Source organism: Dermacentor andersoni, chromosome 3 (assembly GCF_023375885.2).
Source record: "Dermacentor andersoni chromosome 3, qqDerAnde1_hic_scaffold, whole genome shotgun sequence".
NCBI classification, from domain to species: Eukaryota; Metazoa; Arthropoda; class Arachnida; order Ixodida; family Ixodidae; genus Dermacentor; species Dermacentor andersoni.
The window spans coordinates 4,031,422-4,058,244 of record NC_092816.1 but is presented as its reverse complement, the minus strand read 5'-3'; the positions used below and the strand labels follow the sequence as shown (position 1 = coordinate 4,058,244).

The 26,823-nt window shown below is 49.4% G+C and overlaps 1 protein-coding gene across 1 annotated transcript in view; it reads right to left on the bottom strand.

Annotated features, from left to right (window-relative positions):
• LOC129382160 (uncharacterized) overlaps positions 1 to 26,823 on the bottom strand; it is a 59,904-nt gene that overhangs the window by 20,907 nt on the left and 12,174 nt on the right. The window contains exons 3-4 of the mRNA XM_055065660.1: positions 18,464 to 18,567; positions 18,346 to 18,404 (exon numbers count right to left, since the gene is read on the bottom strand). Of these exons, the coding sequence (XP_054921635.1) occupies positions 18,346 to 18,404; positions 18,464 to 18,567 (163 nt within the window). The remainder of the gene's footprint in view (positions 1 to 18,345; positions 18,405 to 18,463; positions 18,568 to 26,823) is intronic.

Genomic DNA, 26,823 nt, shown 5'->3' with positions numbered 1-26,823 from the left:
GCGCGGAGCGCGCTCGCTCGCTCCGCAGCAATACTAAACAATCGCGATGTCTCATTGCGTTGCCGTTGCCGAACCCATGTTAAAAGAAGTTCATAATGAACTTCGCACATTGGGCCGTGAGGTCGAATCGGCTGCTTTTACCGGCTTTTATGAAAATAAACCTTAAATATAAGGCCAACCAACTGAACTGTTCTCATTGACCGCAGGTACCGGCCGCTACCCAGCTCTTGCGTGTTCTTTAAAAAAAGGTCCCCTTTATCGCTGCCTTCTACTTGCTTTTCTCTGCTTGGGCTTCCTGGGGCTCTCATACGGTCTTGCGAGCTAGACGTCTGGCGATGCGAAAAAAGATGTACGCATTCTTACTGCACTGCAAGAACGCACTGGAGGCACGTACGACACACCAACCCATTTGCGATCCATTTGGAGTTTATGAGCACAAACACATTCTCGCTTGAGGAATCGTCGTGCTTTATTGAACAAACTTCGGGTGGCCGCGCATCACTTCGACAGCGCGCCGGCGAGGAGGCAGAATGTCATTTCTGACTCCGCGTTTAGGTTCATTGACTGCGGCTTGAGGTGCCTTCTTCGCACGGTAAGTGAAGCGTCACGGAACCAAAGTTTTGCGATAGCCGGCGCACGGTGCAGAACAGTACGCGCGTGGAACCGGCCTACCTGCGACCATGGAACAGCCGCTTGCTGTGTTCGCAGGTACGCTCTGTGGAGCCTTCCTTACTCTTGCGGCGCATCCGCTGACCTTCCCTGCGCTTCGCGCGCGCACAGATAAGGTACCCCTGCGGTAGGGAGGGTTATTTCCTTAATAAGTCAAAGCAGCCGCTTCTTTCCCATCTTCCCGGATGAAGAGTAGACTGGCCGGCGCACAGTGCCGAACAATACGCGCGTGGACCCGGCCTATGTGGGAGCATGGAATAGCTAGCCGTTCGACGTGTTCGCAGGTGTACGTTCTGTGGAGCCTTGCATATTCTTGCAGCGCATCCGCTAACCTTCACTTTCCTGCGCTTCTCGCACGCACAAATGAGATAAGCTTGTGGTAGGGAGGATTCGTTCTTTAATAAGTCAAAGCAGCCGTCCCGGATGAAGAGTCGACTGGCCATGACTGCTTTTTCTGCGTTTCTTTCCCAGCGAACGATGCGCGAAAGGCACCGTTTTTTCAGTTTTCGTTCCGCGCACGAGTTGTGCGGACGCTTGCCTAGGTATCCGCTCATCCAATGCCAAGTTGTTGTGTGCCAGGATGCAAGTCGCACACGCCGAAAAGTGGACCGCCCATATCTTTTCACGTGTAAGTAAATTTCCCTATGTGGTTGGTGTTTTATCGGAGCAAAAACTAGAATTTATGATACACGCATTCACATAGCGATAATAATTCTATAGTAACAGTATAACAGTAAAATATTGTTACGTAAGAAGACGCAGGTGAAAAGCTATATACAAGTATATTTACAACGTAATACGCCGCACTTGGCCAAGAGGCAACAGCCCGCGCTAGCCTCCAATCGTCGTCGTCGTCTTCTTACTGCTCGCCTCTTCATTGGTAATACTATTCCGTAGCACTACCCCCGGCGGCAAAAGCGCCGTCCCGGAGCGACTAAGGTCGGACTCGGAAGCAGTGTAGTAGGCCTTGAGCCTACTGACGTGCGCGACATCACTAGATGCCACAGTAGATGACGAGGTTGAGGCCACAGGCGCGATTTCGTACGTCACAGGCGTCACCGGCGCAGCACGCGGTGGGGCCCTGTGTATCGCGAAAGGAGCTTTTCTGAAAGCCCGACGTGACGAGAGGGCGACCACAAGAGCACGAGCGCACCAGGCGAAAACTGTACGTCACGGTGGCGGGCGTTGTACTGACGCTGCTGAGTGGTTTGCGAGTCCGTCAGTCGAGCACGGGCAAGCTGGCGTGCATGGTCGGCGAGGGCGATGGCATCGCGCGCATACTCGCTTGTTGAGGTCGAAGCAGGAGGAAGTGCCGTGTTAAGGGGCAAGGTCGGTTCGTGACCGTAGAGTAGATAAAAGGGAGAAAATCCGGCGGTGTCGTGCCGGGAAGAATTATAAGCAAATGTGACATAAGGAAGGGCAATGTCCCAGTCGTGGTGGTCCTTGGAAGCGTACTTGGACATCATATCGGTAAGAGTACGGTTTACCCGCTCTGTCAGGCCATTGGTTTGAGGATGGTATGAGGTAGTCAGCTTGTGTTGAGTGGAGCAGGAACGTACAATGTCGGCAATAACTTTCGAGAGGAAGTTACGACCACGGTCAGTGAGCAGCTGTCGTGGGGCGCCATGAAGTAAGATAATGTCACGCAAGAGAAAGTCCGCGACGTCAGTGGCGCAGCTGGTAGGGAGAGCCCGCGTGATAGCGTATCGGGTGGCGTAACCAGTTGCGACGGCTACCCATTTGTTCTCAGAGAATGACGTGGGAAAGGGACCGAGGAGGTCTAATCCAACACGAAAGAACGGTTCCACAGGGACAGTGATCGGCTGGAGATGACCGGCAGGTAACACCAGAGGTGTTTTCCGACGCTGGCAGGTATCACAGGCAGCAACATAGCGTCGGACGGAGCGAGCGGGACCAGGCCAATAAAAGCGGCGGCGGACGCGGTCGTACGTGCGGGTTACGCCAAGATGTCCTGCAGTAGGTGCGTCATGCATCTCAAAGAGCACAGTCTGTCGTAGATGTTTTGGCACGACAAGAAGAAGATCCGATCCGTCAGGGAGGAAGTTCCTTCGGTACAGGATGCCGCCCTGGAGGATATATCGGCGAACGGACGCGTCGGTAGGTGTAGAGCGCAGACGCTCGATGAGTGCTCGCAGCGTAGGTGGTCTCGGTACTGCTCATCGGCGATGTTAGCGAAGGCAGACACAGAGAAAATGCCGTTGGCGGTACTACTGTCGGCGTCGTCAGGCTCGTCTACCGGGTAACTAGACAGGCAGTCAGCGTCCTTGTGTAGTCGGCCAGATTTGTAGGTGACAGTATATGAATATCCTTGGAGGCGTAAGGCCCAGCGACCAAGTCTTCCTGTAGGATCTTTCAGTGAGCATAACCAGCAAAGCGCGTAATGGTCTGTGGCAACTGAAAAGGGTCGGCCATATAAGTATTGGCGGAACTTCGCAACCGCCCAAACTAGGGCCAGACACTCACGCTCAGTGATGGAATAGTTGCACTCGGAGGGTGAGAGGAGCCTGCTGGCGTAAGCGATAACACGGTCGTTGCCGTGCTGGCGTTGTGCCAGTACTGCGCCAATTCTTTGATCGCTGGCATCAGTACGGACTTCGGTAGGCGCAGAAGGATCGAAATGGGCCAGAACGGGAGGCGTTGTGAGAACGTCGATTAGATGCGAGAATGCAGAGGCCTCGTTATCGCCCCACTGGAAAGGGGCGTCTTTTTTCAAAAGCTCGGTTAGTGGTCGTGCTATGGCCGCGAAATTTTTCACGAAACGGCGGAAGTAGGAACAAAGGCCGATGAAGCTGCACACATCCTTGGCACACTTCGGAACAGGGAAGTGCGTAACAGCACGGATCTTGCCTGGGTCCGGTTGCACTCCGTTCGCGTCAACGAGATGCCCAAGGACGGTAATCTGGCGACGGCCGAATTGGCACTCCGATGCGTTCAGTTGCAGACCGGCGCGACGAAAAACGTCCAGGACTGCCGAGAGGCGCTCGAGGTGCGTAGCGAACGTTGGGGAGAATACTATAACGTCGTCCAAGTAGCACAGGCATGTGGACCATTTGAAACCGTGAAGAAGGGAGCCCATCATGCGTTCAAAAGTGGCAGGAGCGTTACATAGACCGAACGGTATCACTTTGAATTGATAAAGACCGTCCGGAGTTACAAAAGCAGTCTTCTCACGGTCGAGATCGTCCACGGCAATCTGCCAGTAGCCGGAGCGGAGGTCAATAGAGGAGAAGTAGCGAGCACCATGGAGGCAGTCAAGGGCGTCATCGATCCGAGGTAGGGGATACACGTCCTTTTTGGTAACCCTGTTAAGGTGCCGATAATCCACTCAAAAGCTCCATGAGCCATCCTTCTTTTTTACCAGTACAACAGGTGACGCCCATGGACTGCATGACGGTTCTATGATGTTCTTGGCAAGCATTTTGCGAACTTCTGTGTGAATAACTTGACGCTCAGCCGGTGACACTCGATACGGGCGGCGATGAATAGGAGAGGCATCGCCAGTATTAATGCGATGTTTAACAGCTGTAGTGTGGGCCAAAGGACGATCGTTAAAGTAAAAAATATCGTTGTAGGAAAACAGAACGTGGTAGAGCTCACGAGCGTGCTCGGACGGCATGTCGGGCGCAATCATTTTCTGTAAGTCGGCGATGGTACAAGTTGTCGACTGCGATGGCAGAGGAGGATCGGCTGAATTGTCGTCTACCTCAATAGATGCTATTGAGTGATCCTCGAATGAGCAAAGCTGGGCCAGAGACATCCCGCGTGGCAGCACTTGTGTCGTCAAGCCAAAATTGACCACTGGCAGGCAGACGCAATTCGCCGTAATAGATGAAACGGTATGAGGTACCGTGATGCCGTGTGTAAGGAGGACGTCTTGCATAGGAGCCGCGATACAGTGACCGTCGGGCACTGGTGGAGATGACACTAGGTTAACGTAAGTCAGTGCCGAAGGTGGCAAGCGAACGAAGTCGACGGAACTGAGGCGACTGGGGTGTGATTCAGCGGGATCCAGAACAGGCAGGTCAAGGCGGAGAGTAGTGGCGGAACAATCGATGAGAGCAGAATGTGCAGAGAGGAAGTCTAAGCCGAGGATGATGTCGTGGGGACAGTGGGCGATGACTGTGAATAGCACAATTGTGGTGCGATCGGCGAAAGAGACACGGGCGGCACACATACCAATTACGGGGGCTGTTCCGCCATCGGCGACACGGACAACATGCGTCGTGGCGGGCGTGATTATTTTTTTCAGGCGGGTACGAAGGTCAGAGCTCATTACCGACAAATGCGCCCCAGTGTCTATAAGAGCAGATACAGGAACACCGTCGACTTGCACGTCAAGAAGGTTCAGATGAGTGGGCTACGTCAGTAGAGGATTTGGCGGCGTAGGGAGCAATGCTGCATCACCTCGAGGCGCTGCATCATCTAGTTTTCCGGCTGGGAGCGGCGGCCGAAGGGAGTCGGCGAAAAGGAGTGACGGGGCTGGGGAGAGCGAGATTGTCGTCGTTGGGGCGAAGGTGAACGAGAATAGGGGTGGTTCGGCGCAGGAGAGTCAGTGGCGAGAAATGTGCCCGATGCGACGGCAGTGAAAACAAATGGGCTTGTCGTCAGCAGTGCGCCATTCAGATGGGTTGCGGAAACGTGGTGGGTAAGAAGATGCCGGTCGGGGCGGAATCGTAGAAGAAGGATGGGTATCAGGGCGATGGGCCGAGCAGATGGTGTGAAGGCCCATGTTTTCGAACTCCTGGCGGACAACTGCCTGGATCAGGGAAACCGTGACTGCAGGTGCGTTGGTGGGGCTGGAGACGAATGCAGCCGGATAGGCGGCCTCGATCTCACGCCGGACGACCTTGGTAACATCGCCAGTGTTGTTGGGACGAGGAGCGTCGGCACAGGAAGATGTCGCGGGAGTGTTGGGCAAACGGGCAAACTGCTGGTCGATACGTCGGCTTTTAGCGAGTTCCAGGCGGCGGCACTCTTTTATAACAGCATCCCCTGTCGCGACGTTGTTGAATACGAGCAAGTTGAAGGCGTCATCGGCAATGCCTTTGAGGATGTGGGATACCTTGTCTGACTCAGTCATATGTGCATCAACTTTGCGGCACAGAGCCAAGACGTCCTGAATGTACGTGACATAGGGCTCTGTTGACGTCTGCACACGGCCGGAAAGCGCCTTCTGCGCGGCAAGTTTGTGACCGTAGGGGTTGGCGAACAAGTCTCGGAGCTTTTGCTTGAGCGAATCCCAACTGGTGAGCTCATCTTCGTGCGTCCGAAACCAAACTCGAGGTGTGCCACCGAGGTAAAAGACTACGCTGGCGAGCATGATAGTAGGGTCCCACCGGTCATTGCGGCTGACGTGTTCGTACAGGCTGATCCAGTCCTCGACGTCTTCCCCATCTTTGCCCGAAAATACGCCATGATCACGAGGAGCAGGAAGAGTGATGTAGGTCGTCGAAGTGGCAGCAGGTGTCGGAGGCGGCTGAGTCGAGTTGTCATCGCCGGGAGCCATGAAGCTAGGCTCGACGTACCACCCACTGCGAAGCTCCGTGACGAGGTACAGGGAACGTCCACCTCCACCAGATATGTTACGTAAGAAGACGCAGGTGAAAAGCTATATACAAGTATACTTACAACGTCATACGCCGCATTTGGCCAAGAGGCAACAGCCCGCGCTAGCCTCCAATCGCCGTCGTCGTCTTCTTACTGCTCGCCTCTTCGTCATTGGTAATACTATTCCGTAGCAATATTTTACTCGCACAGTATAAGTTATCATCTAATACATATGCGCGTGATTCTTCATTATCAGGTTTCCCGGTGACACCGTTCGTCGGAAAAAGTGGATAGAGGCAATTTGGCCATCCTCCAGTGTTGATCGAGAGCCTAAGAAGCAAGCCCGTATTTGTTCAACTCACTTTCGGGATGAACATATCGATCGCACGTCGCTAAGTAGAGTCCGTCTGCGGTAACATGCAGTGCCGACGCTCTTGGTTAGCAGTGATGCTTCTTATTGGCATGGCTCTTGCAATACATGCACACATGCATATAGGGGGGGGGGGGGGGGGGGGGGGCTTTCTTTAAACTGGTAAACAATGCTGATACCTGTATGCGACCAGAATTTTAGTAGATGATGAAATTTTAGAAAGCAAATTTACACACAATCAACCGACTTACCGAAACAAATAAGCAAATTTTCAGCAGTATACAGTACTCACTATACAAGTTTTCCAACTTTAACACGAGTTAAGAAACTATATGTTTCTCATAAATTTTAATTATGCATATCGTACCTGCTTCTCTGGTTATTCGTGGCACCCAGTAGATGAGTTGGAGTGATGGAAAAAATTAACTGCATGCATTTTAAACTTTCTACTGCAAGCACAATTTCAGAAGTAATTTTGGCAAACCATGCCAAATAATTTTGTGAGAGCAAACAAAGGATATGTTGTTAGCAGTCCCAAAGTGGCCAAGCACATATTCAGTTACTGCTATTTGACATCCCTTCCTTATCATGTGTAATATTAATAATATGAAATTTGCAACCTCCCAGCTGCCTCATCCAGTTTACCAAGGTGACAGTGCATCTGATGCAACAAGCCATGTTGCACACTCGCACTCTGCATCCTCTCAACTCACGCAAGGATGTGATGAAGGCTTGATGGTGCTTGCACAGGTGAACATTTCAATTCACTAATAATAGTCAGCAGTTGCTATTGAACACAAAATTGTATCAGGCCATTTGGTGCATATCAGTTTCAAGTAAGACTGCACAACGCATAATAGGGATGAATTCGGCTATCGCACACTCATCCCTGTAAATTCCACATCTCGCTTAGTCCACGTCATGCTGCATAGTTTTACTTGAAGCAGTTATTTACTGATTGATGTCTTGCCCTCAGGTTGCCACAAGTTTTGATGAACGCACAGCTCAGGCCAGCCTACCTACCCCTGGTTTGTCTGGCTTAGGTGCTGGTCTCTACAGTCAGACTACATTTGAACAGGTGCACATTATTTCCTTCTGTGCTGCACTTTTCCTACACCTTTGTAGTACTTCAAGTAGGCAGTTTACGACATACAGCTGATTACAATAAGCACTCTTGTTTCCAGGCTGCCATGAATTTGGAGTATGAAAGTGCAGTCCAGAACAGCCTGTCTGAGCCCGGTCCATCCGGCCTAAGTACCAGCCTTCCTATTGAGCCACAACTTGCGCAGGTGAGCATCTATTCTATGTGCGATTCATCCAACACTTTTATTGTGTTATAAGCATACAGTGGTTGCAATTGAAGTTTAAACGGAAATGGCTAACATGTGCTCTTGCTATCAGGCTGCAATCGATACTGGAGACAACAGTCAAGTATAGGAGAGCCTCTATGTCACCGACCCATCCAGCTTAGCTGCTGTTCTTCAATTGCAGGTGACACCAGCACAGGTAAACACGTCTTTTCTGTAAAAAAGGCTATGCTTACATAGTTAGCACCTTCCATTTAGTTCTGTGCTTGCATTATTCTGATGTTAAGGGATGCATGAACTAGCCTAGCTTAAAGTATTCTAGTCACAAGACACTGGTTTAGTGACTGTGACGTTCTGTCCTCCTCCCGTTTGATCACTATGAATACAGAAATGAAAGTAGAAGAAATATGTAACAGGTTTGTGGGCCCAACTAATTTTTGATAAAGGTATTACCTAATAAAACCTATATGATTGCTATTACTCTCGAGAAACTGATTCAAGCTAGCAAGGGCATACATGCAAGCTTACAGATCTGCTTTGAAAACATGGCTGATTAGTGCTGACTGTTTGGTAATCATGTTTGGAGGGCGTTAGCCTGTTACATGCAGTCACGCACTCGTGATAGTGTGGTATGGGCTAATATGGAGCACCTACAATATACACCTCATGATTTGCTGACACTTCCCTTTTTTCCATAGGATAAACTTAGCATGGAGCTTTCATATTGGTTGCAGTATGCTTCTACAGGTTAACAACAGTAAAAAATTCTGTAGTGTAATGTTGTTTTTAAGAAACTTCAGTCCACATCTCATGATCAATCACGTTGCTACCTTGAGGTGCATTGCTCATGTAACAACTAGTGCTGTGCATTCATTGCAGCAGGGTCAGTAGTGTTATCAGTCATCATCTCACGTGTTAGTCAAATTGCATTAAGGGTACAGTAGTGTCTGCCATAACTATTTATGCAAGTCCCAGTAAATATAAATACTTGTGCTCATTGCAAATAATTTAACCATTAATTAATGCGGTGCTATCAACTGCTTCTGCAGAAATTGCAAAGGTAATCGAATGTGGAAGCTGCTCTAACAACGCCAAAAAAAAAAAGGAAGTTGGCAAAGGTAAGGGAGATCTACGATGGAAACTATCTTACCAAAGCAATGTATGTGCATCCAAGTAAATGAATGTGAGCAGTTCTAGTAACCGGGCGTCCTTATTTTGACATTATCATTTTTTTTAAATCACCTGTGGCGAAACAGCACAATTATACTCATCGATCTGGATGGCTTGGAAGAGGTGACAATTAATTACATAAGACATTAAAAACCATAATTGAATAATTAACAAAATTTCACTAATAACCTTTCGAGCTAGTAAGTTTAGCCTACATATTGCAATATACAAACTGAAGCCGGTGATTTCACAAGGCACATCCACTTGGAATGAATTTTTAAACTTGCACACCTTTTGAAATAAGCATAGTTAAACTTGCGATGAAAAGGCACTGTTCGTCTGCTTACTTTTCTTAACAATGTCTCTTTACACACTGAGGCACAAAAAAACTGCTGGAACACCAAAGCAGTTCGTCATGAAACTTGAGAATGCATATCCCGAAACTGGCGTCTTCATAATTCACTTGGAGCAGATGACTTCCGAAGGGATTGGCTACAAGTGATAAATTGCAACGTGTGCTGCACAGTAATTAGATAAACTTAATTATTTAAATGCAGTGCAACAATTAAACAGATTCTATGACTTGCTTGTACAATTCCGGTGCGCTGGTCCACCTGTCCAGCAATTCGCTACTGAAGGGAAACCAGCGAATAAAAACACCGCTCCGCATGTAAAAAAATGCTCTACTGTGACGCTTCTCAAACGATTGTGATGCATCACAAGAACTGTCTACTCGCGTGATGTTCTGAACAAGATACATTTGTTTATTTACATGTGAAGGTATACGCCAGAGCAGTTCGAGGCTTGGGTGGCACAAAAGGCACGAATGAGTCACAGCGCCGGTGTCATCGCTCGATGACATGTGAAACCTATAAACTGTACAAAACTACTACGCTTTCAAAAAAACAGACATTCGAAACCGAAATTCGCGCCATGCTTCATTGCATGAATGTGTACATCGTGATTTCCATAAGTCACGCACTTAGCAAGTGCTTTGTAAACTTAATATCAACACATCACCTTCATAAAGCTATCAGGTATGCGTTTTTAAATGGCGAATCATAAGGTGACCTGTACTTGTTTTCAGCTCTTTCAATGGTAACTGCGCTGGCCACATGGACCAGTAGCAACAGGGCGGCGCCCTAGCGGTTCCCACTTTTTCGGGCCAGCTATTCCTCTAGAGATGGTTATACCAACTCTATGGTATGCAGCACCCCATCCGCTCGTCGCACTCAACCGTATTCTGGTACACTATAGTTATCGCCGCTCTAGCGTTGAGGCGATAGACCGCACGGAGGTCACTTCGCTCGCTGCTGCTGCCGCGCTTGCTCGCATAGGCGTTTTGACAGCGAGTGTCCACCCTCACTGAGTGTGATGTGTTCAGGTTTGTGCGCGTTGACAACATGCTTGTTAATTCACTTAGTAATCGGATGTTTCCAAGTTTAAAAGGCCGTTAAAACTACCATCCTTATTTCGTATAGCTGTCTACTAATTTGCTCTTGTAATCGATGCTGCGCTTTCGGGAGAAACTGCGACTTTTTTATTTAGTAAAATAAATACTATTACCAGAGATCTTTAATATCCTTCATCGAAGCTGTCCACTGTGCAACGTTACTTTCATAAAGTAGACACCTTGTGAAATGAGGAAATGTTAATTTTGCTCTATAACAATGCTACTTCCGGTCTTTTGGTGCCTTCTTGCATTGTTGTTGCGCCAGGTAAGCAGTAGTAGTTCCAGTATGAAGCTCCCTCGGACGGCATCAGCTAATAAAAATAAATTACAAGCATGTTTGCTCAGACCTTATAAGAAAACTGCGTGCTGAGGCGAAACGTGCTAAGTAGTAAGTGGGCGACATTACGAGCAAAGGCAATTATCTTTTACAAACATGGCGTAGAAAACACCTGACGCATCCCAAGCCATGCCATTTATATAAAGCATAACGAAGGCCTGATTTCCAAGCATTTCCCCATTTCCTGCTCCTTGTTTCCTTCTTTTTAAGTGCACAAATACTCGGGCGTCCGCATGTTTTCAACGCAACTTGGCTTAAGCCGACACGATGGTACGTCAGGTATACAGAGGTGACCACAACAAAGGCTCCCAGCTAGATCATGCCATACTCTCGCAGAATGCCTTCTACACGCACTTGAGACAAGGGAGTGGGCGCAACGCATGCTTTCAGTCATTCAGAAGACGGCATTTCGAATCGCAAATCTAGGTTATTGCTCTCCTCAGCGTGGTCTTTTGCACGTTTTCCTGGCGCAAGCAACACACTCCCGAGTTATCACACTTGGCAATCGCTCGTCGCATTTTAGACAAGCGTGATTACCGAAAGAAGGTATATGTTGGCAGGGGGGTTACAATGCGTCTCAAACTTGGCCCAGTAAGATTAAGCCAACGCGAAACTAAACATCGTTAAGCTAGCTGCGCCACTGCGGCCGACCTGTCTTTCACTAACTGCGTCAGAACGTCCGCTGTAGCCAACATGCCCGAAAAACTACTGGAATAAGTTACAACGATGTTGGGGTTTATAAAAAGCGTCACAAACATGCCCCAATAATATTCAGTACACAGTAAACTGCGCCACAACGACGTAGCTGTTTTTCGCTAACTGGGTCGCAACGCCCGTTGTGACCAGCTTACCCTAAGCCTAAATTGCACGAAATGCAGCACCGACTGTCAAACTAAGTTCCTCACCTTGCCGTCGTCCAATAGCGCAGCAGCGCCGGGTCGAAGTGCAGCAGAAACGCGAAAATATGCCGAGAGCCGGAGACCGGAGCACCATTTAAAACAAGTATCACCCAGAAACTCCTCTGGGAGTAGTCTAAGTATACGTAATCATTGTGCCACTTGAATGCTCATCTCCACGCAGCCCGTTTATATCATAAAACCTGGTCCGGCCCGTACAAAATACGGCGCTGCGGTGGACAAGAACTGGTGCGGACGGCGGCGCAAGGTGCACTGATCATCATCATCATCAGCCTGGTTGCGCCCACTGCAGGACAAAGGCCTCTCCCATACTTCTCCAACTACCCCTGTCATGTACTAATTGTGGCCACGTTGTCACCTGCAAACTTCTCAATCTCATCCGCCCACCTAACTTTCTGCCGCCCCCTGCTACGCTTCCCTTCTCTTGGGATCCAGTCCGTAACCCTTAATGACCATCGGTTATCTTCCCTCCTCATTACATGTCCTGCCCATGCCCATTTCTTTTTCTTGATTTCAACTATGATGTCATTTACTCGCTTTTGTTCCCTCACCCATCTGCTCTCTCCTTATCCCTTAACGTTACACCCATCATTCTACTTTCCATAGCCTGTTGCGTCGTCCTCAATTTAAGTAGAACCCTTTTCGTAAGCCTCCAGGTTTCTGCCGCGTACGTGAGTACTGGTAAGACACAGCTGTTATACACTTTTCTCTTGAGGGATAATGGCAACCTGCTGTTCATGATCTGAGAATGCCTGCCAAACGCACCCCAAACCCCTTCTTATTCTTCTAATTATTTCAGTCTCATGATCCGGATCCACGGTCACTACCTGCCCTAAGTAGATGTATTCCCTTACCACTTCCAGTGCCTCGCTACCTATCGTAAACTGCTGTTCTCTTCCGAGACTGTTAAACATTAGTTTTCTGCAGAATAATTTTTAGACCCACCCTTCTGCTTTGCCTCTCCAGGTCAGTGAGCATGCATTGCAATAGGTCCCCTGAGTTACTAAGCAAGGCAATATCATCAGCGAGTCGCAAGTTACTAAGGTATTCTCTATTAATTCTTATCCCCAATTCTTCCCACTCCAGGTCTCTGAATACATCCTGTAAACACGCTGTGAATAGCATTGGAGAGATCGTATCTCCCTGCCTGACGCCTTTCTTTATTGGGATTTTGTTGCTTTCTTTATGGAGGACTACAGTGGCTGCGGAGCCGCTATAGATATCTTTCAGTATTTTTACATATGACTCGTCTACCCCCTGATTTCGTAAGGCCTCCATGACTGCTGAGGTTTCGACTGAATGAAACGCTTTTACGTAATCAATGAAAGCTATATATAAGGGTTGGTCATATTCCACACATTTCTCTATCACCTGATTGATAGTGTGATTATGGTCTATTGTTGAGTAGCCTTTACGGAATCCTGCCTGGTCCTTTGGTTGACAGAAGTCTAAGGTGTTCCTGATTCTATTTGCGATTACCTTAGTAAATACTTCGTAGGCAACGGACAGTAAGCTGATTGGCCTATAATTTTTGAGGTCTTTGGCATCCCCTTTCTTATGGATTAGGATTATGTTAGCGTTCTTCCAAGATTCCGGTACGTTCGAGGTCATTAGGCATTGTGTATACAGGGTGGCCAGTTTTACTAGAACAATGTGCCCACCATCCTTCAACAAATCTGCTGTTACCTGATCCTCTCCAGCTGCCTTCCCCCTTTGCATAGCTCCCAAGGCTTTCTTTACTTCTTCCGGCGTTACTTGTGGGATTTCTAGTTCCTCTAGACTATTCTCTCTCACAGTATCTTCGTGGGTGCCACTTATACTGTATAAATCTCTATAGAACTCCTCAGCGACTTGAACTATCTCATCCATATTAGCAATGACATTGCAGGCTATGTCTCTTAACGCATACATCTGATTCTTGCTTATTCCTAGCTTCTTCACTGCTTTTAGGCTTCCTCCGTTTCTGAGAGCATGTTCAATTCTATCCATATTATAATTCCTTATGTCAGCTGTCTTACGCTTGTTGATTAACTTAGAAAGTTCTGCCAGTTCTGATAACGCAAGGAAAGTATACTGCAAGTGGCGGCGCCAGGTGCGCTGATGACGTTGCAATCATTAGAAGCCATTGTCGCTCTTTAGCGCCTTATCCATCCGCGTCGAACTATTATTAACCGAGATCAAACGTGCACCGACACGGCCGCGCAGACCGTATCTTGAAAGCGATATGCGATGCGTACAGAGAGCGCCGACTGCTGATAACTCCACGCGCTGCGTTTTCGCCGCATCGCGTTCAAGAGAGAAGCGCGGGCCAGTATCTTGAAAGCAATCTGCGAAAGGGGCAGGGTGTGGCTTCTGCCGAGAACGTCGGTGCTGTGTTCTCGCCACCTCGTTCGCGTTTAAGCGATAGCCAGCATGAAGGTAAAGTCGTTCGCTACTGCGGGCTTTATCGTGAAAGCGATTGTCTTATGAACGGACAGGCGGGTGGGCATTTTAACGCGTGTCGGCGGCGTTGGCCGTGAGCGAAAAATCCTGGAAGGCAATTCATAAATAAAACAACTTGCAAGATGGGCTGAGTGGGAATCGAACCAAGGTCTCCGGAGTGTGAGACGGAGATGGTACTACTCAGCCATGAGTTAGATGGTTCAAAGCGGGACAAAAGCGCCTCTAGTGAATGCGGTATTGCCTAAGAAACGCGCCGTAGAAAGTTATACTTCGGTGTATATCGGTAATTATGAGCAGGTAAATTACAGAATTCGCAGTTAAACCAGTAGCGAAGTACATTTCCGCTACATTTCTTCTGTGCTTGGCGCACACCCAGAGCTATCTTGCGGCAAACACAGAAGATCCCCTCCTCGCAATGTACGGCGCTGCCCCGACACGTGGCGTGCCACTCGCCTGTTTCTCCCCTTCGTCTCGTTTGAGCGCATTGGGGCCGTGCGGGGACCGATACGAGGATGCCAAATACACTTGCGTTTAATAAGTTTTCTCGCGCTCTCCCCTTCCAACTTCCAGCTTGCGTCACTCGAAACCTCGTGTTTAGGCGACGCGGCTCCTCTTTCCGCTCACAGCGCGATTCCTAGGTGCAGCGTCTGACGTGATCGCTGCGCCGTAGCGCGTCTGGCGGGAAAGCGTCCCCTGCGATGTGTGCAATGCTGCTGGCGAGGAGTCATGCGTCTGCGTGGTGCTCCCAAGCGAGATAGAGGACGATCCCATCGAGGTGTCAGCCCCATGATGGCGTCCGCCTTCATGGCGCGTCGCGGCCCGGCTGTCCGTGCCGATCACGAGGTTTGGCTCGCGTAGATCGTTTCTCCCTCCGAGAAACCGAGTTCCTTGGTTCGTTCCGCTTGCTCAGGCGCACGTTTCGTTGCCGCACCGAACGCTGCGTTGCTCGGCGCTCACCGCGTGATTGGTGGGTGCAAAAAGAATGCCGAGCGAGTGAGTGGGCGGTGCGAACGGGGTGCGATAACGCTATCGCGTTCCATTCTTGAAGGCGAAGCTTAAGCGTCCTCCAATTTTTTTCTGGTTTGGTAAGCATAGAAATCCTCACGCATTAAAAAGAGGCAAACCAGATGCCGAACAAGAAAACGCTCACATGCGCAGCCGGCCTCGCTCGCTTCAGTGGCATGTCTGGTGCACGCATCTGGCGTGTCATTGGCTTGTTGCTAAGTGGCGTAGAAAAATAAGTCGCAAAGTATTGGGGGCGAGCTCCACCAGTGGAAAAGCTGGCGCCACCATCGGCATGACGTGGCACGAGGGATCACGTGGACACAGCGGCAGCGTCGGCTGCTTCGGAAGTGCCGAAGTGAGCTGAAAACGAAAGCTGAAAGTCTCACCTGCACTGCGGCTCTGATTCAATGGTGAGGCCTTCCCGCCTTAGGTGTCTGCTTGAGAACATCTGAAAGCACTCGGCAGTGGCTGCCTTTGGAGGTGTGCAACAACGTCGGCTGCTGCTCGATGCCACAGTGCCAGACGTACGCAACGGAGCCGGGCGACAGCCTTATTCACACGTAGAAGCAGGACAAGAAGCTGCGTGAAGCTTGGCTCGCGAAACTTAGAACCGGCAGAGGGCCATGGGCTACAACTCAGATATGCAGCAAGCACAAACGCGAGGAAGATTTCTTCTACGGCGCCGGGACATGCTATGCTCGGTGAATAGCAGAAAACGCGCCCTGACACGCTCGGCAGCTCGCCCGCGCCCGCTGCCCGGCTAATGTCATGAGTTTGGTCAATGAACTTTTTGATGCTAGGTACTGGCAAGTTAACTGGAATGGAAAGGGAGTGGTAAAAAGCACAATAAAGAAGGCATGGCATATCGTCATGTTTGTGTTATGAATTAATGCACTGGATTAGGGAAAGGAAGCAGCGGGAAATCACACGCCGAGAAGGCCGTTACAGATACAGTGCGACGCAACCTGAGAAATAATGTTGAAACGTCCTAGAATTTAAAAGACAAGAAAAGATTAAATCGTCGCGACGGCACACCAATATCGCCGTGGACGTCGATATCTCTATAACGAAATTGTTTTTGAACAGTTCTGATAGCGTCCACGCAACAATTAAATTTTAAGTATGGGGTTTTACGTGCCAAAACCACTTTCTAATTATGAGGCACGCCGTAGTGGAGGACTCCGGAAATTTCGACTACCTGGGGTTTTTTAACGTGCACCTAAATCTAAGTACACGGGTGTTTTCGCATTTCGCCCCCATCGAAATGCGGCCGCCGTAGCCGGGATTCGATCCCGCGACCTCGTGCTCAGCAGCCTAACACCATAGCCACTAAGCAACCATGGCGGTTTCCACGCAACAATGGCTGCTTGGGTACTGTCAAATGATCATATTCTGCGGACTAAATCTCACGGAACGGTGCGAAAACGCGCACGCAGCGAAAGCGAAACATTGAGTGCAGATATGCATGCAGACGCGCAGTCGGTCACGGCGAACCCGTGCGCTCGCCGCATTGAGGCTTCATTATGTTATGCTGCATTTGGTTATACAGACAGCCCACTAGAAGAACTTATTTCACATAGTTTTCTCTCAGCGTTTGCCTACCTTTCACGCAAGAAGCCGGTTCGGGAGACTCCATCGCGGCGACCGCGCGCAGTGGCGTTCACTGTACGTATTCGGTAGAGACAGCATCTGTACACGATTCTGTGCTTACATTTGCCCAAGATTATTATTTGGACACTAACAACCTTCCCTCGTTTTCAGACTACTGACAGAAATGCCCAGGAAGGCTGCCGCGTGGTGTTTTTATTGAGCGCCGTAATCGCAACCTATGAGGAGCGCGCCGCGTCCTCCCTCGCACTACGCAAGGGAGGCGCTTCCAACAGATGGCGACTCCGTAAGTCCTCGCCCCCAATAACTTCATTTAATTAGGGAAAATCAGACGTCCCCCCAATCGTAGCAATTGCTACAAAGGAAACCCATACGGGTTCCTCGAAAGAAAACCCTCCCACTTTAAGAAAAATTCGTCCTAGTCCGGGACCCGAACCCGGGACCACCGCCTTTCCGGGGCAGCCGCTCTATCATCTGAGCTAACCAGACAGCCAGCAGAGGCAGGGCGATGTCGGATTTGTCAACAACTCAAAGAAAAGACAGGAGTTTGACGTAATAGTTCTGCGGAAACGTGCAAGGTGGAGAGAAGTAATTAATGAAGGGAAAATGAGACATCCACCCAATCGTTGCAATTGCTACAAAGGAAAGCCATACAGGTTCCTCGAAAGAAATTGTTACGATTACTAGAGTTGTTACGACTGGGTGGATGTCTAATTCTCCCTTAATTACTTATCTCCACCTGGCGGATTTCCGCAGAACTATTACGTCAAATTTTTGCCTTTTCTTCGAGTTGTTGACAAATTTGACTTCGCGCTGCCATCGGGTAGCCGCCTTGTTAGCTCAAATGGGAGAGTGGCTACCCTGAAAAGGCGGTGGGCCTGGGTTCGAGTCCCGGACCAGGACGACTTTTTCTTCAACTACGAGGCTTTTCTTTCGAGGAACCCGTATGGGTTTCCTTTGTAGCAATTGCTACGATTGGGTGGATGTCTAATTTACCCTTAACTAATTACTTCTCTACCTTGCGGGTTTCCGCAGAGCCACTACGTATAACTTCATTTATACACAAGTGCATTTTAGTTTTAGCAGGAAAGAATAAAAAAATAAATCGCCGTCTGTGGCACAAGGCTAGTGCGCAAGCTGCGGCATTCCAGCACTAGCCTTGTGCCACGGTGTAATGATTCGCTGCCGTGAAACTTGTCTAGTCCAACAGGCTTTTGCAGGGTTCTCGAAAGTCGATGCGAGAGCACTTGCGCGCTCGATAGAGTATTTGCTGAAAATGCTCTATGGCCCTCCACTTTACCGCTGTATAAGAGCTGTGAAAGAGCAATCGCATTTGTACGAGAGCGCATGTTGTATCTACGCTACCATGACTATGTATTTTAGAGTGTACGTTGCCTGTCCACTGCACATTGGACGGCGGGGCCAGGGAGACGCGAGCTGTGTAACCCGACATTGAAATTATAAGGTTTGACACGTGAACGTTCGGCAAGAACACTCACCGATAGCGTTTCGGTAGACATCATACGAGATGCGCATCCGTAGCTGGGGAACTGGCACACTGCAAGAACACGGCGATGATACGGTTTCCTTCTCAACGCAACTCCATGCGCAACTCACCTATCGAAGTAATTGTATCTTCCGAGGCGCTTCCAGCTTTGTTCTGCCTTGGCTGATAGAAGTATGGCGACATTCGTCCCAAAGCTCGATTCTGGGTGCAGCTCCTATATCAGAAGAAAGACACACACACACACGTCAACACATTTTGGCTGTTTTGTGGTTCACTTTAAAGCTTTATGTTAGTGCTAATAGCAAGTCAAGGGACGACAGAAGTGTCAGAAGGCACAAGGAATGAGGTTCAACACATAACAGCACATGCATATATCGCGTCGGCATATACGTGCACCTGCAGTTGCGCCGTTTGCCGGATCAGTTCTAGGATCACACTCGGCGGCGATAGACACAGGAAAACGCTATTTAAATATTCTCACTGTAACAAATATATGCCTGCATCATTGTGTAATAAACTGAGTTCATTTCTTTTTGCCGTTTTATTGTTACTGGCTTTCTTTGGCTTCTTCGCCCATTTTTTTGGCTTGGTCCGCTAAGGACACATGCTCTGAATTGCACGCCGAGTTCGTTGTCGAACGCAAACTGTAGCGCGATGGCTTTGGAGTGATCCGGAGATGCCGTCATCAATGGTGCCACTGTGGCGTCCACCGCGAAATATTTTCTTACCTTTTGGTCTATGCTTTCGAACTGTACCCTTCTTCCATGGTTAATACCAAGGAGCTTGGTAATAAAAATGAGATTTGAAAATCGCTATGTAGTACCAAGGAGGTTTTGGGATGAAGACATTCCAGTGTGATATACCTGCAAATCTGTTGGTGAATATGGCACTTAATGCGCCAATACACTTCGACGTGACCCGGAGCGCGCGCGCGGTGGTTGCGCTACGTCACGCCAGGTCGGCTACTCATGGCTACGCCGCGTCAGGCGTAAATCCGTCCCCCTACAGTACAACGCCGCGCGCCTGCCGCAGGTGGAGTAGCGCATGCGCAGAACACCGCGCCGCTCCGTGCCGCCTGTTGTGGAACATCGAAACAAATCTTTTCGCGCGCTTTCTCTGTCGGTAGCGATTGCCACCGCGGATCGGACTGTTGCTCGGCGATGGCACGGATGCAGACACATTCCGCAAGACGAAACATGAAGCAGGAGACACACGGTACGATTCGGCGTCCGATCCGACGTGCGGCGCCGCATGCTCCGGCATGCGGCATACGACTATTCGGTGCACACGGTGCGTGCATCCGAAAGATTGAGCGGCGCGTAAGCTCCACCCAGATCCAGCCCCCCAGCTCGACCTCATAGCCACGTCGAGAAACGCAATATAAACAACTCTGCACAACACTGCTTCGCTTTAGACGAACACTGTCAATAAAATCATGCCCCTGCAAGTGACAGAACACTTCACGACGGCGCGTTGTCCACCGACGACTCCGCTAACAGCCAGCGATAGGGCCGGTAGGCCTAGCTAGGCAGACGGCGCTTACGATCCAACCCGAGCTCGTCGAAGAGCGCTTATGTTTGCCAAAACAATTAACACTGTACACTTAGGTCGCCCGTAATTAAATACAATTGGTTTACTCGACGCAGTCGTTGCAAAGGACAAACGTGCAAGCGAAGCGAGCAGCGTCGCTCAAACGGTCGGTGTGGGATGTCCGCCCGCGAAATGCGCTCGCGTCGCGGCTCCCTATCTCGCCAGTAGCTTAGTGCTAGTGTACTAGGTGCTGCTTTGCATAACAGGCACACGTTCGAGATAATTTTACTGAACTGGTAACTCTTTCTTGTCCGAAACAAACTGCAGCAGGCAAGAAAAAAAAATTGGCTGACGGCTTAGCTTGGTTAAGCCTGGAAGATTGCGAAAGCAATACCGTTGGCTACGCCTTGGTTCGGCTGATGGTGTGGACATGATTGCCCTTTGTTAAACTTATGGTTATACATCATCCGACATAGCGCAAGGCAGCGCGCCGACGACTGCGAGGAGCCGAGCTGTAGCCCCATTTATCTTCCTAGCGTGACGTCACACCAGCGAGCGCCCTCTCTCGGTAGCGCCGCAGCAGCGGCGCGCAATGCTTCGCCTCCACCATCGATGCCGCGAGCTGGGGCCCCGTCTCTCGGTCTGGCGTGACGTCACAACAGCGAGCGCCCTCTCTCGGTAGCGCCGCAGCAGCGGCGCGCAAGGCTTCGCCTCAACTATAGTGTACTAGAATAATGTCCTAGTGGCGCGAGCAAGAGGGAGGGACAATGCCCCGGCTGAAGCAAATGCCAGTAGCCGCCGTCGGTGGCGCTGCTGTGCTTTTTTCTAGCTGCTGGCGCGCGGTCGAGCCAGCTCAGACACCATCAGACACGCTCTGCGGCTGTTTGCTCCGTGTGTTTTCCGAGCCGTGTTACGTTCAACGTGGCCATGCTTGTGAAAAACAGTGGATGATTTGAAAAAGAGAAGGCGTATCCCTGCATCTACTGCAGCACAGGAGGTTCGATGCCAAAAAGATAGACGGACACCCATTGTTACGCTCCGCGCTGCCACAGCGATTATCAGGGCGCTCCGAAAGCGTCATTGTTCGCCGCACCAACGGAAAATGAACTTCGGAAGAAATGGGAGAGCGCAATCTGCTAACAGCAGACAAGCATCTCACTGAATCTTCAGCGGTATTTCATTAAAACTTCTTTCTCGGCGAGTTGGTGCATACTTGACATAAAAATTGCGTGCTTGTGTCTCGTGCTTGTTACTTTGTGGTTGCATGTGTTTGCGATGTTACAATTTTTTTATGTTCAGAAGTATGTGAGCGCCACTTTGAACCTCAATACATTTGGAGGGATTACGTCCACATCATCAATAGCACCGAAATGAGACTTCCACGTGGGAAGCTGTCGCTGGCGCCTGGCGCGGTGCCTACCCTCCTGCCCGACTGTACGTCCTACCTTTCTGTCGCACCTGTTGAAGAGAGGCTAGAAAGGAAGAGGCCAGCCGCAGAAAGTGCACCGATGGTAAGCACGAAGCCACATAAGAGCGCACGGACCGCACGGACCGCACAGAATGAAGAAAGAGCGGGAGATTGTCAGCTCCGCCAACCACTTCGCGAGATCCTGGTCGAGGCTGCGTAAGATGAAAACGGACAGTTTACGGAGAATGAACCATTCCCAATTAGCTCGCTCCAAGTAGTGAATGTTCCCTCAAGCTCTGGTGCCACTTGCAGTGACTAAACCGTAGTTTTCGCGACAACGTAGGTACAAAAGCAAGAAAGGCTCGAGATATTGCATGAAAAAGTTCTGCATTTCAGTGGGCATGAAGACGAAGTGTCTGCTCAACTGTACTTTAGAGGTGCGCTGTGCCAAGACATAGTTGTACGCTCCCTTGCCGCTGCGAACCATTTGCTACAAGACTCTGAGAGCCGCATCATCTGCCAAGGAATAATGCCTGAAATTGACTTTCATGACCTTTCACATGTTTTAACTCGAGGTTGCAGCCTGCTGCTGTGGTATTTGGGACTCCAGCATCCGTGACAGCCGCTTAATTTTCTATATCGCTGGTTGTGGCGAGAAAGTGCATTTTAAAGACAGGCTATGACGCCTGCCTGAACTTACTACTGATCACAAAATGGGCAGCAGGAAATTTGAGGCTTGCAGAGTTTACCATATGAAAGACAACGGTGGTTTGTCATATCCTGCCTCCCCTCTGTACAAGTTTATGATCAACTTGGACAAAGACTTCATAGTTTGTTTTAGTCTTCTTGAGTTGCACGCAGACAGTGTTTAAGGTGTTTTAGATGCTGTTAAAGCCAGGCTGCAGCATCAACTTAGCTGCCCTGATCACTTCGAATCCATCACAGCAGAACTCACTGCTTTCTACATCACAACCAGGCTACATTTCTTCACAAAAAGCGTGAATAAGTGCAATGAAAGAAGGCGCCAGGCATCAAAATATATTAAGCTCAGTTGATGTTCCTAGGACTCCATGCTACAAGGTGTTTTTGGTCATGTGTTTTAACAGTAATAGTTACTTATAATGGGATTAGATGCTCGGTGTCTAGGGAAGGTACACTTTAGGGTCCCTTTATAGCTGTGCTATTTTCATTGTGAATAAATAAAAAGAAACACTAACCTGGATTTTTTTTCGAGCGTCACTCTGACAGTATGTGCTGAAGATGCGGCGGATTTCTTAGGAGCCATAATTTCGGGAAAATTTGTGAGTTTGTATGTGCGCAATCGCATAGTCAAAAATGAATTCATTCCGGGGTTTAATGTGTAGAACGCACTAAGATCTAATTATTAGGCACGCAGTAAAGGGGGGGAGGGACACAGGAATAATTTCGACCAACTGGGGTTTTATAACCGGCAACACGGACATGTTTGCATTTTGCCACCATGAAAGTGCAACCAACGAGACCATTATTTTTATCCTACGCCCTCGGGGTTAGCAGCGCAACACCGAAGTCGCTACGCACTTTCCTGTCATTCGCGATAAGCAGGCGATTTAAATGGAGTGGTAAATATAGCTCCATAGAAGCAAGGCAGGCCCAAATATATTGGCTCTTGAGCAGTAGATGAGCAACAAGAAGCTCGGTGAATTGCCAGCTGACACAGGCGATAGGACGAGCGCAATGAAAGCGCAGGACTGTGCGAGAATACGCTAGCAGACGACATTGTCGATACTAGTCTCGATGTGGCCTTCAAAATCTTCCTTTGCACAATACTTTGTTAAATACAATCATTTTCTGTTATAATGAAAGAACTATGTCCGTAAAAAACGCTTAATAACACGGACCGCCTCAAAAGCAGCGAATATGAGAGCAGCCGGTCTGCTAGAAAAGGTCGCAGTGGCGACACCTAGTGGCGTCAACGGAAAGAGGCACGCGCGCCCCTTTCCGGTCGTGTCACTAGGACATTATTCTAGTACACTATAGCCTCAACCATCGATGCCGCGAGCTGGGGCCCCGTCTCTCGGTCTGGCGTGACGTCACACCGGCGAGCGCCCGCTCTCGGTAGTGCCGCAGCAGCGGCGCGCAAGGCTTCGCCTCCACCATGGATGCCGCGAGCTGGGGCCCCGTCTATAGTGAACTAGAAGGGGGTAGTGGGATCAGGGAGAGCCCGCGGGTGTGGCATCTCACGTCGACGCCGCCAGATGGCGCCACTAGAACATGGGCTGTACGTAACGCGAAACTCTGATAGCGTCCTCGATCACCTTGCCCCGGGGTTGCCCCGAAACCAGAATGGTGCGCTTTGCCCCGCCGTGGTGCCGCACTGCGGAGGGTCAACATCGAGGACAAAACTGCACCCTGCGCAGAGTGCTTGCATGCAGCGCTACTTTGCCCCTGGCGCGCAAAACGTGCGCAAACACGCGCACGCGCATATTTTATTGTTTGCAGATGCTGAGCATCTGCGGCAAGCGCTCGAACCTTGTCAAACTGCGTGCTCCGACATACCTGGTTGCAAGCAAACACCAATGAATTTTATAATTAATCCTGACGACCCGTTCAATGAACCTGTCCACTTTCGGCCGCTCTTCACCACACTGTTTTTGGACGAGGTCGAGCGGAATGTCGTCTTCGCTGTCAGACGAACTTGAAGAATGCTCATCGATTGCGGCAACTAGCAACGCTTCCTTTCTCATCGCCGACAAATCCACTAGCTAACTCCGTCAACTCCGTTGCAACGTACCGCAGCTATCGGGCCAGAGCGTCCGCAGTTCTGCAGTCGGCAGTACGCGCGCACGTCGCGCGTCCCGCAGTGCTTGCTGGGATTGCACTCCGCGCACCGCCGATTTTCTCGGTGCGAGACGGGGCAACGGAAAACCGCTCCAACAGGGTGCGCTTCCGGTGATCGAGGATGCTCAGTGCGCACCGGTGCGATTGATCGAGGATGAAAGTGCGCACCAAGGCGCCCCGGTGCGCACCGGTGCGGGTGATCGAGGACGCTATGAGCATTTTCAACGTAGAGAAAGCCGTGTGCGCTTGGTGTCGCGCTGAAAAAAGAAAGCGCGCAGTTCCGTAGCATGTTTTCTGAAAACTTCCTCTGAAATAAGACAAGGCGCAGAGAAAGGTGGAAAGGCGGACGTTCTTCAAGCTTGCGTGAAAATAAAGTCGACCCAACGAGTGCAGACTAACGGCCGCACGACGATGCGACTGATTTCTAAACTAAAAGCTCGCGAACACCGTAGAAGAGGTAAATATGTGAATGGGTAAATTGCTTAATTCATTTGCCATTAACAATTTTTATACAGGTCAGTACCCAATCGCATTCACAAGTTCACGTGAGCCAAACAATTGCGGCGCGTGTACTAACACATTCGGAACAGAGGCCAGATATGATGAGGTTTTATTCCTTTAAGTGCGATTTTGTTTACGAAAGCATATATCCACTGAAAGCTTGGGAGCTAATCCTATGGTGATGCCACTATTATGCGGTCGTAGTGGTTACCAGGGATAGCGGAATTTCGTAACACAGCAAAATAAAGAGAACTCATGGTGGCCAAATTGTTTTTCGCCACCACGAGTTCTCCTTATTTTGCTTCATCGGTACAAAAGATGGGCAGCTACTCCTTTCTCAAAGTGCATGGCTGCTACGAAAGAGGCACTATGAGGAACGGCTTATCTTCGCATGCAATTTATTTTTACGCCGTTCCTGTCGCGATTGGTTGATCCCTTTTACATAGAAGTGCAGCCTGGTCAGCATATAGAACTTGGTCAACTTTGTTGTGAGCGCATCTGAGTGCTGGCTGCCGCCTAAGGCATAGCCGATGGCCCACAATTGATGTGCCATGTGAGCACACACAGCTGCGTACTGGTGGGATATGGCTTTGAAGTATTTAGCGCTCGTCGACTAGTGGCGAATGATGGTGACTAATAAGAAGTTTAATTTTCATGACTACGTGTTTTTTGTTAACTTTTCGCCCACTGGTATTCCCTAAGTGCGCATACTGGTGGCGTATTTCTGCAGAAGGCATTTCCATCGTTCTTACGTTTTCTTTTGCGAGAAGCTTTGCCGATGTGCAATGTTTTATAGCCGTAAGCATTTCTACGCCTACGAACGAGGAATCGTCCCCATGTGTCCTTAACGTAATGCAAACCGCTATGAACAAGTTAATGAACAAATGAAAATATATTGGAAAGCAAAAACGATGACACCACGCTCAGAAGCGTAGTATCTTGCCCAGTCGGCTAAACAGCAAAGCTTGCAGAAGGTGAAGATATCAGAAACACATGAATTTGAAATAAATGTCAAAGGAGAACAGCTTGTTTGAAAGCTTTGTTGAAAGACTTGGTAGAATAAAAGCCATCTTCCAAGCCATCTCCTTCACTAGCAACATTACATTCACTATGCTGTCACTGCAGCGTTTCTTTCGGCTGAAGAACACAGTGAAGATGTCTTCCAACTTATTCACTGCCCTAAAAAGCTCCAGCGAAGGATATAACAACCCTCCCTTGTCGCATGTCACAGTGAACTCAGAATTTCAGCTTTCCGTATTGGGGGTTTCCAAAGGAAAGGCCTTGCAAGGCATGCAGTCATAACACTTCAGAAACTTTCGAGCAACATACCCTGCCATGTAATGTATTAGACGGTCGTCGCTTTTCTGCTCCACTAGCTGTGCTCTGTGCTCTGTGCTCAGCATGCAGGAATACTACGAAGCATGCGCTCGGCTGAAGCTAGGTTTCCTTCCTCAATGAGATGTTCGATTGCAGCAGCCCTGGCTTATTGAGCTGGAGCATCTTGCGCACTCAGCAGAGAACTCATTACTCCACTAGCTCCATTAAGGTCAGCATTGCCTGGGCGTACTATTTTCGCAAGGTTATAAAAGGATAGGCAATTAACGACAATTAGAAACTGCATTGGTGATGGGTGTTCATTAAACCCACATGATTGCCTGACTATACCGAAAAAGTTTTCCAGCGAATCCTGGCTTAACCTGGATGTCATAACATACCTAAATCCATGGCTGACAAGATAATCCAGCAGTGATAATGTGCTGGATATCGTCACCCTTAGGCCATCTGCAGTTGAATCGCTTAAAAATCCACCTACTCTTTTAGCATGTTTCGCATACAAACCGCACATGTTTCGTCGAGTTTCTTGTCTTCGCGGGGCACGTTGTGTTCCCAAATTCGTCGTCTTTATTCATCTTTCGGCACGGTGAACAACGACGGCTGCATTTCTTTTTTCCACTTATATCCTGTTTCACAGCCGGGAGCAAAGCAGTGTCGTTGCCGTTGACGTTTCGACTTTCCTACTTCACACGTGTTCGGCCGACTGCGCGCGAAACAGACTCGAACGGTAGGGTGAAACACCAAAAAACAGTCAACGTCGCGAATCAAGCCCGCACGAACAAGCGCGCGAAGCTCTTTATTCTATGGCGAAGCAGCGGAGGGAGCCAGCCATGGAGCCAGCCCACGCGACTACAGCGCCGCCACCGAAATCCGCGT